Raw genomic sequence first — 15,049 nt, 5'->3', positions numbered from 1 at the left:
CTCGCTACGTCCGAACTGAGGCGCACGTACGCTCTTCAAGGAGCTTTACATATCGATTGCTTATTGGCTACTAGCAAGCACTCGTTCTCCTCATTGGCTGATTCTGTCCCTCGCCGACGTTCCGCGGAGGATGTTCGCCGCGGCGAGAGAGAGGGTCACTGCACCTAAATTTCCGGTTCCGGTTCACCTCTGGCTCCATGGCGAGCGCTAGAGGACCGGCGTATCTGCTGACATTAGGCAGATGGCGCCGCGGCCTCGGAATAGCTACCCAGTCCCGAGTGAGTGCTTACTTTCCCTGCTGTCGAAGAGGCTGTGGGTCTCAGAAACAGCTCCGCTCCGAGGAGGACCGCTCTCGGCCGCCCCTCCCTTAACCAGCGTCCGCAGCCATGCTTTCTGCCCCCCCAATCAGCTTTTCTTTCCCGGCCTGCAGGCGCTCGCTGCCCTCGTGCCCGGCGTATCCCAGGTGGATAACAAGTCTGATTTCCTGGGGAAGAGGTCCCATCGCCGACACCCCGGCATCCTGCAGCTGTCGCACGTGCGGCTGCCTCAAGTATTGGTTGACGCCGCGCAGTTACTGCTGCTGGGTGAGTAACGGGGGGAAATGGAGGCTCGAGAAGAAGCGGAAAGTGGGCCTGCGTGCAAGTGATTCCACTTTTCATCTTTGGTCCTTAGAGAGCTCGATGCCCAATATGGAGAAGCAGGTGCAAGCACTGACCAATTATCTCTGGAGTCGGCATTTACCTGTAGAGCCAGAGGATTTGCAAAGACGGGCTGTCCATCTTGAGAAAAAATTCCTGGAAAACGCAGGTAGGGCTTAAGAATAAAGAGTAGGCCAAATTGAAAAAGCAGAGGGAAATGAAGAGCAAGAAATAATTTCGCAGCCCCTTAAATAGATACTGCAATTTCTTATGTGACTTTCTGGCGAGAGCAGTTATTACAATGATGCCTTACTAAGAGAAGACGTTATTTCAGAGATTGTGCGTGGGGCTTGAGTAAAAGTCAGTGAGTGCTTCAGTATCCTGTCGAAACTTAGATCTTTGGCTTTGTCCTCTCAGTCCACTGGATTAAGACCATCTAAGTTTTTGTTCAAGTAAAATAAAGTTCATGTCCAGTACTAAAACACACTGCAGGGAAAGGAGAATAATTTATCAGGTTATTTTTATGGTTATGAGTTGTCTCTTATTAAGAGACCTGCCTTTTATTCATCTTGTATTCTCCGAACTTCTCATAGGATCTGGTTCATAGTAGGTGCTCGGTAGATAAGATAGTACTGAACAAAACACAATCATGAGATTTTAGTTTTTCAAGCCCCTTTCCTCCCTATAGGAGGATTGGAGACGTCACAATATTAAGTTTTGGGGAGGTGAAGAAATCCACAAAATACTGTGTTTATCCTATCCTTTAAATTTTTGTTACACCTCCTTTTAATATAGAACAAACCTGTGGGATAGAGTTGGTTGAGTTGAGTAAACTGCTGTTAGAGGAAATATACTATCTGATACACTTTGGTGGTGGTGGTGGTCATTGTTATTCTTACCTGAAACTTTTCTCTAGGTTTGACTTCTCTCTTAAGCTTTGAGGCTTTTCCCAGGTGGGAATTGGGGATGAATGGGCAGGCAGTCTATTCAAATATTGGATCTGAGCCCTGTTCTTCCTAGGTCCTCACTTCCAGTCCTTGTTCTCACCCCAGACTCATGTCAGATGGAAAAACTTTGTGGAGAAGTGCTGCATGCTCTGCGTAGAACTACCTATCATTGGCAAGAGTTGAGGTAAGGGAGACTAGAAGGGCTGCAGAAGAAGGAGACTTGGGGAAGTACAGTTACACAATTTTGTGTTTGAAAAAAGTGACCTGGCTTGTAAGCCTCCCTAGGACTCTTCTGTGTTGAGAAGTGAAAGTGTTGAGCTGGAAGAGCCCTTTCCAAAGATTTCATTTCCTAAAAGTCAGAGGGTAGCTACGGGATAGAGGTTGTTTCCCAGTGGTGTGACTCTGGTTTTTCTGGCAGCTACAGTGAGGGACTGAGCCTGGTGTATATGGCAGCAAGACTGGATGGTGGCTTTGCAGCAGTCTCCAGGGCATTCCATGAGGTGAAATTCGCTCAATTTCCTACCGTCAGTTCTTTTATTCATAAAGTAGTCTTCTGGGGTAGGATACTTGGGACGTTGCATGTGCATTTTTTTTTTTTTTAGGAGGTTCTCTATCCTCTGAAAGGAATTTTTGACCCAAGAAAGGTTTAGAAGCACTGTTTTAAGAGCTTTCTATTCTATAAAGCATTTACATTGAATCTTAAAAGGCATTCATATCTCATTTTCTCTGTTGTGGCCCCCTAATTCATGTTTACCAAGCATCTACTGTGGGGTGTTGTATATTTCTTTAGATCCAAGCTCGACTTCCAGAGTTCCAGCCGCAAACCTTGATGGACTTTGGCTCAGGTACTGGCTCTGTCACCTGGTGAGTCTCTTTCTCTTTCTCTGTCACTTCTAGTTCTAGAGAGCCATGCTTATACCACGTCAATATCAAGAGACTGGAGAACCAGAGGGAGAATAGGGAAGTTGGGGACTGGAATGTTTCTTCCCTCAGATGAGACAAGGCATGAGAAGGTATATGGATTAGGGTCAGAACATAAAGAAATGTCAAGTGAAAACAAGATCCATGATTAGAAGGATAAAAAAGGAAAGGAATTTAGTCTAGGGTGGAGGTTTTACATATCATCAAGATTTTTTTGTGCACAAATAATTTTTGAGTCTGCCTTTTTTTAAGGAGTTGTAAATGAAATAAGAAAATAACACTGTTAGTTTTTCCAACTATTTTAACATAGCACTGTGTTTCTCCAGGGGTGGGTTGGGAACAGAGGGGTCTCTCGCAAGGGTGATTCTGTCATGAGGGCTGGCGATTTATTTTTTGCCATTTTAGGGCTGCTCATAGTACTTGGGGCCAGAGCCTACGGGAATATATGTGCGTGGACAGCTCAGCAGCCATGTTGGAATTGGCAGAAAAGCTACTGAAAGGTGAGGACAAAGTATAAGGAAGGGCTTTTCCAGAGTTGAAGGAATTTAAAAAGCAAAGGAGTACAAGAGAGGGTCTTTTATTGGGGAGTAGTGGAGAGGGCTAAAAGTTAAAAATGAGTCTGATCTTCCAATGCGATAGTCCAGCAGAAGGTGCTGGAGGCCTTTGTTGGACTGTGAATGGGTAGGACAAGAATAACAGGACAGGTGACCCAGTATTCTCCCGGCCCTTTTTTATAGTTGCTTACTCTAGCTTACTCACCCTCAGCTAGCGTTTTTCTTTGTTCTCGGGGCCATGTTTCTTATCGGAATGTCACTTCAGTTTACACCTGTACACTCATAGTTGCCACATCTCTACTTCTACAGGTGGTTCAGGATCTGGGATGCCTTATGTGCCAGGTGTCTTTTTCAGACAGTTTCTACCTGTATCACCCAAGGCAAGTGGCGATGTTTAAAGTATGCTAAATGTGGAGTATGCACATGGAAAACTGTGGCCTTGGCTTTGCAACCTAGCATTAAGTGTTAGAAAATAAAAGAAAGCAGAAGAAATTTAGTGGGATAGACCTTTGTTGTACTCTTAGAAGAGGGAGATGTCAGGTCTGTCATGTTCCTTGTCCTGTGCACCAGGTACAATTTGATGTGGTGGTATCAGCCTTTTCTCTCAGTGAACTGCCCAGCAAGGCCAACCGCACTGACGTAGTCCAAACCTTGTGGCGCAAGACAGGTCATTTTCTGGTGAGTAGAAACCCCTTTTTCCCTTCAAGTTTTAAAACAGCTTCATGGGTTTCATGGCTTTCCTTCTCCCCATTGGAGCTTGTCTTCGTTCTTGACCATTTTTCTCTTATATAGATCCCTTTGTCCCTCTTGTAGGGTCCCCATCCACATCTTGTATATAATGCCCATTTCTTTAGGATCCCTATTCCATCTGGGAATGTGCTTACAGAGCTACTGACATTTATGTTTTCATGTAATTTGGGGCTTCTTATTTTCCGCTTTTGTAATCAGATATTGGTGGAGAATGGAACAAAAGCTGGGCACTCCCTTCTCATGGACGCCAGGGACCTGGTCCTTAACGTAAGGTTCTTTCTCCTTTTTTCACCTTACCCTCCATACCCTACCTATTCTCACCAGTTACTGGCACGCCTGTGAAAACTGAAGGGACTCTGTCATACAATGGTGAGGATAATTCTCAAGATAGTAGGCATATGAAGTCATTATGATATAGGGTAGTGGTTGGCAAACTTGGGCCTGTGGGTCAGATCCAGCCCGCCACCTGTTTTTATATGAGCCGTGTTTGTTTGTATGTCTGTGGCTGTATGCCTGTTGTCTATGGCTGTTTTCACAGTACAAACAGCAGTTGAATAGTTAGAAAAGAAACAGATTTTGCCTACTCTCCGGGCCTTTTAAAAAAAAAACATGTTTGCCGACTCCTGATCCAGGGCATTTCTGAGCCGAGAACCTTATCTCTTTGGGACAGTATGAGCCAGTGTATAATCATAAATTTAATTGTTTTATTTAGAGTGGGATCTTTTTGAGAGTGGAGGTTGCTGACAAGGGAGAGCACCATACTATGTGCCAAGTTTCTGCCTTTCTCCTGCTGCAAAGAGAAAGTTCTTTGTCTGGAGTATTAAAGAAGCAGCCAGCTTAATTCAAAGAACATAGTTAATAATTACCAGAATTGAATGTTAGAGGAGTCCTCAATTTACTGAGTGCAGAGATTGAGTTATGAGAATAGACCCCTCAGGCCCAACCTAATTTTTTTGATTTCAGGGAAAAGAGAAGTCACCTTTGGACCCTCGACCTGGTTTTGTCTTTGCCCCGGTGAGTATTACTTCTCCCTTTCCCAGCATGCAAAGATCTGAACTCAGCTGTGGCCAGGAAAAGTAAGAGAGTAAAGCTAAGCCACCTCCACTACTTTGTGTCCCTGTCCAGTTTCTTTCTTAGTGATTCCTCTGGCTTTCCTACCCTCTGCTCCTGTGCTCCCTTATCCCTAGCCCTTCTTGGCTCTCACTCTTAGTTTTTCGGTTTTATGATCTGTTCTTTTGTCTTACGTCATGTCTTTTGTTTGTGTTCACAGTGTCCCCATGAACTTCCCTGTCCCCAGTTGACAGCCTCTAAGCCCCTGGCCTGTAGCTTTTCCCAGGCCTACCATCCCATCCCCTTCAGCTGGGTATGTACTCTGGGAATACTGTGGTAGGGAGAAAGTAGCCTGGGAGGGCACAATGAAAAAGACTCAGAGGTGGGAGGATTTGGAAAATTCAGAGAATAGCTTGGAGATTTTAGGCCCTGAATGTGCATGACTTACAGAATATGAAAAGCGCTGTATGAGTGGGGTTCAAAAATTTTTTTTCCCTTGTCTTTTACCTCTAAGCCATCTCTATATCCTTATCTTAGAACAAGAAGCCAAAGGAGGAAAAGTTCTCGATGGTAATCCTTGCTCGAGGGTCTCCGGAGGAGGCTAATCGCTGGCCCCGAATCACTCAGCCTGTTCTTAAACGGCCACGCCATGTGCATTGTCACCTGTGCTGTCCAGATGGGCATATGCAGCATGCTGTGATCACAGCCCGCAGACATGGCAGGTATAGAGGGTGTGACCAAAATTAGTGGAAGGTAGCAAGAACCTGCAGCCCACATTGACCCTCTGTTTTATATAGGGATTTGTATCGCTGTGCCCGTGTCAGCTCCTGGGGAGATCGTTTACCTGTGATCACGCCATCTGAGCTTCCTCCATCACCTGCTCAAGATCCCCCTGAGAGTTGACAAGGATGTGTAACGTGTGTTTTCTTCTATCATGACTGCCAAGGCTGAAGCTACCTGGTATCCAGGATGGGAGTGCTGGTACTTTTACAGCAAAAAACTAGTTAAAATAGCCTCCATTATAGTAGGCCTTATTCTTTTAGCTCACTCGGCCATCCTTTCACAGATGCTTTTCTTTCTTGTTTAATTGCACTTTGCAAATGATTGCCTTCTAGCTAGAATTGTACTATGCACCTGGTGTTTACTCCTCCAAGGAAACACTCCCTAACACTCCCTTCCCTTGTGAGCATTGTTCATTCCAGAAAGAAGGTCACCGTGCGATAATCTCAAGGACCACCAGAACCAGTCTGGAGAGGAGAGCACCTAACACGAGCTTTGAAATTTTCCAGAAGTGAAGAATGCAAGCTTGCATCTACCCTGATCCTTATCTATGGCCCTATTTTCCACTTCCAAACTATAAGACCCCTTGCTGTTCTCTCTTAAGGGAGGGCACGGTCTTTAGGGCATTAGCCTGCTGTGGCCTCCTTTGCCTGGCAAAGCAATAAAAGCTACTCTTTTATACTTCACCGAAAACTCTGTCTCTGTGTCTCTGTTCAGCACTGGTGAACAGAGGCTGAGTTTCAGCAACAGTACCCCTATATAGCTGTGTTTGCTTAGGTTGTAATAATAATTAAAAGTTTTCAAAGAATGGAAGTGGATCTTGTGATTCTTAAAAGGTGTAGAAGTCTGTTGTCATGGCCTATCCTATAATGAAGAGAATCCTCAGATTTTCAGTGTTTCCCACACACATCTCCAGCTCACCCTGTCCTGGAAGAATCCTGCTGCTGCCACCAGATTCCAGGACTTCCCACGGAGTCCTGGAGATAATCTGGAGTAGTGGGGGAAGCCATCCCCAGCTCCCTGAGAACTGGCTCAACAGGTCTCAGGGTTGTTAGGGAGGCCACCTGAATAGGGGAATCAGCAGCTGCTTGGCTTCTGTTTTTTTCTCCTTTCCTTTCAACTTTCTCAGCTCCCTCAGAGTTCACTTCATAAATTTCTCTCAAGAGTTGATTCCCCTCAGGCCTGAATCTATCTCCACCTTCATATATCCAGGCAGGAGCCTTCAGTTTTCCCTTAGGCCTTGCTGTTTCAGAGCTAGAGCAACTTTCTTTGTCCTAAAACTCTCAGTCCCTCTCCTATAATTTATATCAGGAAACAGGCATAGTCAAAAGTTATAACAGTATTGATGTTGTAATACTAGAAATCTTCCTTCTAGACATTTCCATGCCTGGAGCTATTTTTCTGGGGTTACGGGAGAGGGGAGTCCCCCTCCTCCGCTAGTTCCCACAGAGTGCTGGCAGCTCCACTTCCCAGGCCCTCCTCCTCACCCCAAGTGGCCCCAAATCCCCTCTGAAAGGGTGCAGTTCAGGTATCAGCATAGCAACCTATAAGACTTGAGGTGGGGTAGAGAGGGTATGGAAGACTTAGATCAAATGTCCTGAGTGAGGCAGGACCAGATTGTTCCCAACACAAAACAGCCGGGGAGAGCTACCATAGACTCCCTTTTTGGATTAGAACAGCCCCAGATGAGAACTAAGACTCCACAGCCCTTGGGTTAGAGCATTCAAAAGGAGGAGAAGACACAGCACCAGGCTGTGCCTGGCAGGGAGTCCGGAGTTTCTGATTTCTAAATTCAGGAAGGCGTCAGCCAGGGGAGGGGCCTCCATGTAGGGGAAGGGCGGGAAGCTGGGGCTGAGCAAGTTTTCTATGCAAGTCTGCGCAAGAAGAGGCCACACAGACCAGAAGACCCAATAGCCTTCTGAAACAGAGAAGAGTGGAGGCTCTGGCTTTGACCACCTGAGACCCCACTCCTGCTGCGAAGATTGTCACTCCATTTGTTATCCTGAGGCCTCTACTTACCCTGTACCATAAGGATGGAGCCACTACTAGGAGTAAAAGTTGGCTGCCTGTTTTCCCTGCTGGTTCTCACTCTGGTCTGTGGCCTTTTCCCCATCTGCTTCAAATGGTTCCAGACTGCCACAGGTACAGCCCGACCATGTCTTTGTCCCCATAACCTAAGTCTTGACTCAGCCTTGTCACCCTGTCCTGATATCTTGCTCTGATTCTCTCATCATCCCCAAGCTTGGGACATGGGGTGCTGCCTGTGGCTCTTTAGTCATTGTTGTCTGTCTCCTCTTTGCCAGCTGGATTGTAACTCCTGCTGTTTACTAGGTCGTCACCGCCGGGTCCTCAGCCTCCTGAGCTGCACTTCTGCTGGCGTTTTCCTGGGAGCGGGGTTCATGCACATGACTGCTGAAGCCTTGGAGGGAATTGAATCAGAGATCCAGAAGTTGGTGATACAGGTGAGCAACAGAGTTGCTGAGCTGCAGGGCTGTGAGGCCAGAATGATGAACAGAACCAGGGAGAGTAATGAAGAAAGGGGGAAAGTAATGAAGCCAAGGACACGGGAGGAACAACAGGGAAGATGACAGCTCTTGCGCGGAATGATGGAAACAGGTCAGATTGGCCTTTAAGGAAAGTGATGGAGCCGAAGGCACAGGACAGGAAGCTGAGCTGCTCTTTCCCTCGTCTAATTTGTGCTTTTTTTTCTCCCTAGAACAGCACAAACAGTGAGGGGAATTCTGATGATGCTGATTCAGCTTATGTAAGTATCTTCCACCAGCCCCTACCTGGAGAGTAAGGAGAACCAGAGATGCCTTTAATGCCCAGACCTTTTTGAGAGGATTTATGTGTGGAATTCCAGGAATTCCTTCTGCTCCTCAGCGCGGCATTGTGGGGGAGAAGAGGAGCCACCCAATCCTTTTGGGCTTATGAAACGCCAGAAAGAACTCTTGTTTAGCCTTCCATTCTTTCTCTGGACCCTTTGACATGCTTCATATCATTTTCCCATATTTTTAAACCTACTGATATTGTTTCCCTTAGTCCCTGTGGTATTCTTGTTGTCGAATGTCCGTGTCTACTCCTGGCTTCATTTCCCTTTTTTTCGTTCTATTACCACACTTCCCATTCTCTTCAGTCTCCCAATCCCATGTCCATCCAATGCAATTTCTTCCCTTTCTTTCCCATCTCACAACCCCTCTTTCTGTTCCTAGATGGAGTATCCCTATGGAGAGCTCATCATCTCCCTGGGCTTCTTCTTTGTCTTCCTTTTGGAGTCACTGGCATTGCAGTGCTGTCCTGGGGCTGCTGGAAGATCAAAAGTGCAGGAGCAAGAATGGGGTATGGCTAATGTCCTTGAACCCCATAGCCACGGACCTCTACCCTCACCATCACGAGGTCCCCTGCGAGCCCTCGTCCTCTTGCTCTCACTCTCCTTTCACTCCGTGTTTGAAGGTCTAGCTGTGGGACTGCAGCCAACAGTCGCAGCTACCGTGCAGCTCTGTCTTGCCATCCTGGCTCACAAGGGGCTCGTAGTGTTTGGTGTAGGACTGCGGCTGGTGCAGGTAGGCACTGGATCACGTTGGGCCGTGCTCTCCATACTGTCGTTAGCTCTCATGTCCCCCCTGGGCCTAGCCCTAGGGCTGGCTGTGCCTCAGGGAGTCTCTGAAGGGGGGCAAGGCTTGGCCCAGGCTGTGTTAGAAGGCATGGCAGCTGGCACCTTCCTATATGTCACCTTCCTGGAAATTCTGCCCCGGGAGCTCGCAGGTCCTGAAGCCCCTCTGGCCAAGTGGGGCTGTGTAGCTGCCGGTTTTGCTTTCATGGCCTTTATTGCCTTGTGGGCCTGAGAGATTCCTGACTTTTCTGATGGATCTAAGATGGCCTCCCTACCCCCAAGAGATGCCTCCCAAATGACCTTAGCCCTCTGACATTTCTTCACTGAGACAAAGTGACATTCACGAGGCATCATTCCGTAACCTGGACCCCAGCTTTTCGCTACGCGAGATGCCATTTCTCATGCAGGACTGAGAAAAGGATGTCTCAGTTGAGTGCCTGTAAATTGGAGGACTGATAAAAAGACCATCACTCCAGATTTGACTCTTGTCCCGTTTATCCTACTGTATGTAATAAAATGTCCATTTTATCCTTCCCCTTCAGCCATGCTATACTTCATTTCTCCGGGTTGCCTAGGAGGTACCTGGTACAGGAGGTGGTGGAGTGGAGAGCAGGAAGGGTGAGTGTGGGATGCAGTCTTCTTTTCTGGAATTGGGCCCCCAGCCATTCTGTCAGTTGCAGGTCATGCCTCTCAAGACATGGGAGCGTTGCTGAAATTCCAACAACCTACTACCACCTTATGTACAGGTGTTGAGAAACTGAGCCAGAGTTCCCAGCATTTAGAGAGAAGAGGTTAAAAAACAGAAACCACAGGAATCTAGATTTTTTTCCTATGCTAACCACACCCACCCCACTCCCAGTCTCCCACAAAGTGTCCAACAGACTCTTGAGATAAGGCTAAATGGAGCCTATTTCCATCTGGTTCCTACGTTTCACGCTGAGCCCTGTGTGGCTTCAGGGCCACTCTTGCTCTCCCTCCAGCTGCCTTGTGCTGAAGGATTAAGAAGCAGTGTGCTTGGAGAGGGAGAAAGGCAGCAGAGAAATGCCTGGGGTGATCGCTTGGCTCTGCCACGACTTAGCGCTTTTCCTTCTGCATGCCTGACCTGCCGCTAGGGCTCCAGCCCCTCCCTGCTGGACAGTTTGCCTTTCAGTTGAGTAACTCCCACAATGTGTTGCTTCTCTTAAAAGCTGCTAAGGACATATACATTATGTGCAACTGAGGAGGAGCAGGGTGGCTGTTGCCCAGCCCCTGACCCACGAGATGGAGGAATATATCAGACTTAGTGGAGAAATTGGGAAAGAGAAGGTGTGCCCTGTGAGCTCAACAGCTTACCACTTTGCCTCTTCTCATATTTTCGGTGTGGAAGCCCAAGTGGCCTTAACATGGACAAGGTCTCCTGAGTTTCATTCTTGTCTCAGTCTGTCCTCTGTCCATCCCATTCCCCTCCCCATAAATTAAGATACACAAACCTCCTCACCAGCCCAGCGTACACACACAGGGATCAGTGAGAAGGCAAGCTTCAGGCAAAGCTAAATAGAAATGTCTGACATGGGAAATAATTTCCCGGAAGCACCATCCTATTCCATTTTCCCTTCAGTATTAAATGCTCTCACATGGAATACACTCACAGGTAGTAATAATAGAATTTCTACATTGAGCACCTGGCACTGCGCTATTGCTTTCACATACATTATCTCCCCTTCCCAACCCTGCCAGGTAGATCTTATCCCTGTTAAGTCTAGGGAAGTGCATTTAGAAAAGTGAAATGACTTGATAGCTAGCTGGGGTTCAAACCCGTGTTTCTGTGATTCTAAGAAAAGCTCAAGATGTAGATTCCCTTCTTCCTTACCTTTCCCTCCCCATCTTCTTCGTTAGGGTCTCATAAGAAAGCAGAGAACACATTGGATAAGTGAGGCAAGTTTAATAAAGGGAGTATATAGAAAGGTGCGGGCAGGGCTTAGAGCAACAAGGGATGGTGTAATTCCCTGGGGCTGCATAATAATGCTGTTACCTAGGCTGAACAGAGGGAGCAGTTACCAGAAACTAGAGGGCCATCCAGTAAGAGGTGTGGCCTTGGTGCAGGGATGCAAGCAACCTGCAGGGACTTGACCAGGAGGAAGCCAGAGGAATACCCTCACTCTCCTTCTACTCTCTGACCTACTGCCAACGTCTCCTGTCGGCCATACCCAAACCAAGAATGAAAGAAGCCAAACCAAAGAAGCTAAGGACGAAAATGTCTGTTGGTGCACTGCAGACAGGTTAGCCTTGTGAGGTGCAGATCCTAAAGAAGTCTGGGGAGGCAAACAGAAGACGTCCCACACACCATCGATTCTCTGCTGCTTTCAACTCCAGTGATCTTGCCCAGACTTTGGAAGGAGAAATTGGGAAGGACATGATTATATGGAAGTTAGAGAGCTATTTCTGGTACAGAGGGTTTGTATGACTATAGAGAGGAGGCTTGAGGAGAAGCACATTAGATTCCGAGGCTCGGGCTTCCCTGGTGGCGCAGTGGTTGAGAGTCTGCCTGCCGATGCAGGGGACACGGGTTCGTGACCCAGTCCGGGAGGATCCCACATGCCGCGGAGCGGCTGGGCCCGTGAGCCATGGCCGCTGAGCCTGCGCGTCCGGAGCCTGTGCTCCGCAACGGGAGAGGCCACAACAGTGAGAGGCTCGCGTAACGCAAAAAAAAAAAAACCAGATTCTGAGGCTTTTCACATGTTTCTGGGTCACTGATGCTATCAGCATTTGAGGTCAGTGAGCAGAGGCTGGAGATTTCAAGCATGGGTGGGTCATGCATTTTTTTGCCCCCTCCCATCCCAGGGCCCTGTAGATTCCCCTGTAGCCTCTGCTTTCAGCCATCCTTCCAATGACCATTTCCTTTTCCTTTCCCAAGATCCTTACCAACCAGGACTGGAACCATCTTTAGTTTGAACTATATTGTATCGAGAGCTAGAATAGAGCTAGGGAATGCTGCAGAGAGAGAACATCAGGATCAGAAAAAGGAACAATCTTGATCATTTTCAAAAGCTCTGAATCTCCAGCAAGGAGCCAGAGAGGGCTCTAAGGGAGCGGAAGATGAACGTGATTTCTGAATGAGCTGGAAATGAGGAAGAATGGAATAAGAACAGGCATGAGAACCATAGGACAGGAGGGACAGCTGAGTCAGCTGGGGCATGGTGACTAGAAGCCAGATTCAGGAGTGAACCTTGATTGTCTCATCCTTGAGAGATAGGTTGTAACTGAAGGAAATTAGAATCATGAGAGTTGAAAGATAAAAATAGGAGCGAAGATATACAGGTTAGGAAAGCAGATAAGAGGGGAAGCTAGTTGGAATAGTCACAAGAGAGTTTATGTGAATCAGTTTTCAAGTCTTCTCAACTCCTGTGTCCGTTCCCCACCCCTCGTTCTCCACCCCATCTATTTTTTTTATATTTAAACAGAAACAAAAACAAAAGAATGAGACCTCCAATTGCCCTCCCGCTTTGAGCCAGCTTTCCATTTCTGCACCAATAAATGATTTTCTGAAGCAACCGCCTGGAGCTTTCCACCTTTCCTTTGCTTACAAGTTGAGGATTGGGTTTGGATATTGCAGTTGTAAGATAAGAATTTGTGAAGAAGGGGAGACGGGGAACAGCATCAAAGGGAAACCAGAGTTTTGTGAATACCCCAGAGCCAGGCAGGAGGCCAGTTAGAGAACACACGTCAACAAGATACACCCAGGAACAAAAACCAAAGAGCTCCAGACTAATTCTTAGGAGACAATTCATGCCACTTCGCCCTCCCCTGAACGACAGCTTTCCAGTGTCTTGTCTCCCTCACCAGAGGAAACGGTCCCTGGCTCTGGGTGACAGGGTACAAGAAACAGCTGCCAGATTTGGAGTGGGCTGGTACGTGTGAGTGTGCCGACCGGCCAGATACCCTCACATTCCCCCCGCTGACCTGAGGAGGAGCCCATGGTTACTAGCAAAGGTGAAGCCAAAGGGGTGCAGACAGGGGTTATGCCCACCCCCAGTCTGTGGGGATGCTTAAGGACTAAATCTAAAGACGCCAGTTGTCAATGCTTTCCTTTTTATTTCAGTTTTATTCTGAGTTACTGTCTTTAGACTCACTGAATGTCAAAAACAGAAAGCATTCTACTTTTACTGTATATTTATCCAACTGGCCGAAAATTCTGATGTTGGTGAGGAGAAAGTGTGCAAACGACTACATTGTTCTGGGCATGGTTTACCCTGACCACACCCCTGGCCTCTGGTCAGAATAGACTCTCACTTTCCAGTTAGTCCTAAAATCTCTCTAGAAAGGTCATGTCTCCCACTTTGGCTTTTCCCTATTAGAGGAGTACTCATTAAAGCTTAACATCTATCCCTCCTGCTGTAGTTTCACTGCTTTGTGTGTTCCTTTAGAGAATCACCCTTTAATATCTCTTTATGAGTTCCAGAATTTTCAAGCTGACAACCCAAGGCTCTCATGACCGTGTTCTTCTAGTTTTAATCTCCTTCCCATAGCACCGTTCCTTAGCTATCTTGGGCTTCTGTTCCTCAAGTCAGGGAAACATTCCTTGAAAATGAGAGGAAGGGAGAAACAGAGTCCTAAGCCTGAAGCCGAGACAAAAGGGCGGTAGTTTGCGGTTCAACGTCTGTGAAGTCGCCCCACCTCTCCTCTGAGCCTCTGAGCTCCGATCTTGAGAATGGGCAGGAGCCACAGACCACTGCTGACCATGGTATCAGGCCCTCCCGCCATAGCTACTGCTAGAATCACAAAGAACAGTGGGGGACTCAGGAAGGGACCTGGGAGCTGGGGAAAGTTAGGAAGAACCATGCCAACCACAGGGGGGCACTGAATTCCCATGGGCTAGCCTGGAGTGTGCAGGACCAACAAAGTAGAGAGGTCAGTCAAGGACAGCAAAGCCCTTCTCCCTTGCTCCCAGCAGACAGCATCTCTCCCTTTACCTAACTCTTGGGTTTCTTATAGATGCAGAGGCATCTGTAGGAGAGAGAGACACACAGTCACCACCCATTTCACACACATCCTCCATGACAGATACATGCACACGCTCTCTCCTATGTACGCACAACTGTAATTTACTCCCTCTTGCAGAGCTTACCTTAACAGGGCTTCCCTGGTGGCGCAGTGGTTGAGAGTCCGCCTATCGATGCAGGGTATGCGGGTTCGTGCCCGGTCCGGGAGGGTCCCACATGCCGCGGAACTGCTGGGCCCGTGAGCCATGGCCGCTGAGCCTGTGCATCTGGAGCCTGTGCTCCGCAACGGGAGAGGCCACAACGGTGAGAGGCCCGTGTACCTCAAAAAAAAAAAAAATTAAAAAAAAAAAAAGATTACCCTAAGAGTGTTATCTTTTTAGGCAAATGTACCGAGAGGACCTGCCTTCCCTTCCATAACGAGCAACAGCAGCTATTGCCGGTCAAGGCTGTGAGTTCTTTGCCTTTTCCTCATGTTTATCTAGGAGCTGTTTGGTCCACTGAGTCCAATGATGCTGTTTCTTTTCTTTAGTGTGGCATTTAAGCACTGCTTGCTGTCTGCCCTGTGTGTGGTTAGCCAACACCCTCACCATCAATAACTAGCTCTATAACTTGTATAACTCTGCTGGTCACCTAATACTGCCCCCTTCTGCTCCTGGCCTACTGTATTTAAAATAGACTTGGTCCTGGGAGAGAGAGTGAGGAAAAGCTCAAGGTTCAAGAACATATTCCGTGCTCCACTTTTATGCCAGTGTGTTGGCACCAGACACCAAGCTGCATTAGTCCTCAGCTCAGTTCCACTGACGAAACTGCCTGTGGG

The 15,049-nt window shown here is 47.5% G+C and overlaps 2 protein-coding genes across 7 annotated transcripts; both read left to right on the top strand.

Moving 5' to 3' along the window:
• The first annotated feature begins 132 nt into the window (after window positions 1–132).
• Window positions 133–6,453, top strand: METTL17 (methyltransferase like 17). Of its 6 annotated transcripts, none has more exons than XM_019935184.3 (14): window positions 134–278; window positions 431–584; window positions 673–807; window positions 1,691–1,769; window positions 2,010–2,085; window positions 2,376–2,449; window positions 2,912–3,006; window positions 3,370–3,440; window positions 3,631–3,738; window positions 4,009–4,077; window positions 4,774–4,824; window positions 5,081–5,173; window positions 5,398–5,582; window positions 5,658–6,453. In XM_019935184.3, the coding sequence occupies exons 1-14, from the start codon at window positions 198–200 to the stop codon at window positions 5,761–5,763; spliced, it is 1,377 nt and encodes a 458-aa protein (XP_019790743.1). In that variant the 5' UTR covers window positions 134–197; the 3' UTR covers window positions 5,764–6,453. The 6 variants fall into 6 exon arrangements, with proteins under 6 accessions (XP_019790746.1, XP_019790743.1, XP_019790742.1 ...); XM_019935183.3 differs by having other exon boundaries at window positions 2,004–2,085; XM_019935185.3 differs by lacking the exon at window positions 4,009–4,077 and having other exon boundaries at window positions 2,004–2,085.
• Window positions 6,454–6,605: 152 nt separating this feature from the next.
• On the top strand, window positions 6,606–12,784 carry SLC39A2 (solute carrier family 39 member 2). The gene is made up of 4 exons (XM_073800692.1): window positions 6,606–7,797; window positions 7,972–8,102; window positions 8,357–8,404; window positions 8,853–12,784. Exons 1-4 carry the CDS (start codon window positions 7,674–7,676, stop codon window positions 9,483–9,485), a joined length of 936 nt encoding a protein of 311 aa, XP_073656793.1. The 5' UTR covers window positions 6,606–7,673; the 3' UTR covers window positions 9,486–12,784.
• Window positions 12,785–15,049: the final 2,265 nt, after the last annotated feature.

The sequence above is a fragment of the Tursiops truncatus genome, chromosome 2 (genome assembly GCF_011762595.2).
Source record: "Tursiops truncatus isolate mTurTru1 chromosome 2, mTurTru1.mat.Y, whole genome shotgun sequence".
Taxonomy (NCBI): Eukaryota; Metazoa; Chordata; class Mammalia; order Artiodactyla; family Delphinidae; genus Tursiops; species Tursiops truncatus.
This window is presented reverse-complemented; position numbering and strand designations above follow the sequence as displayed.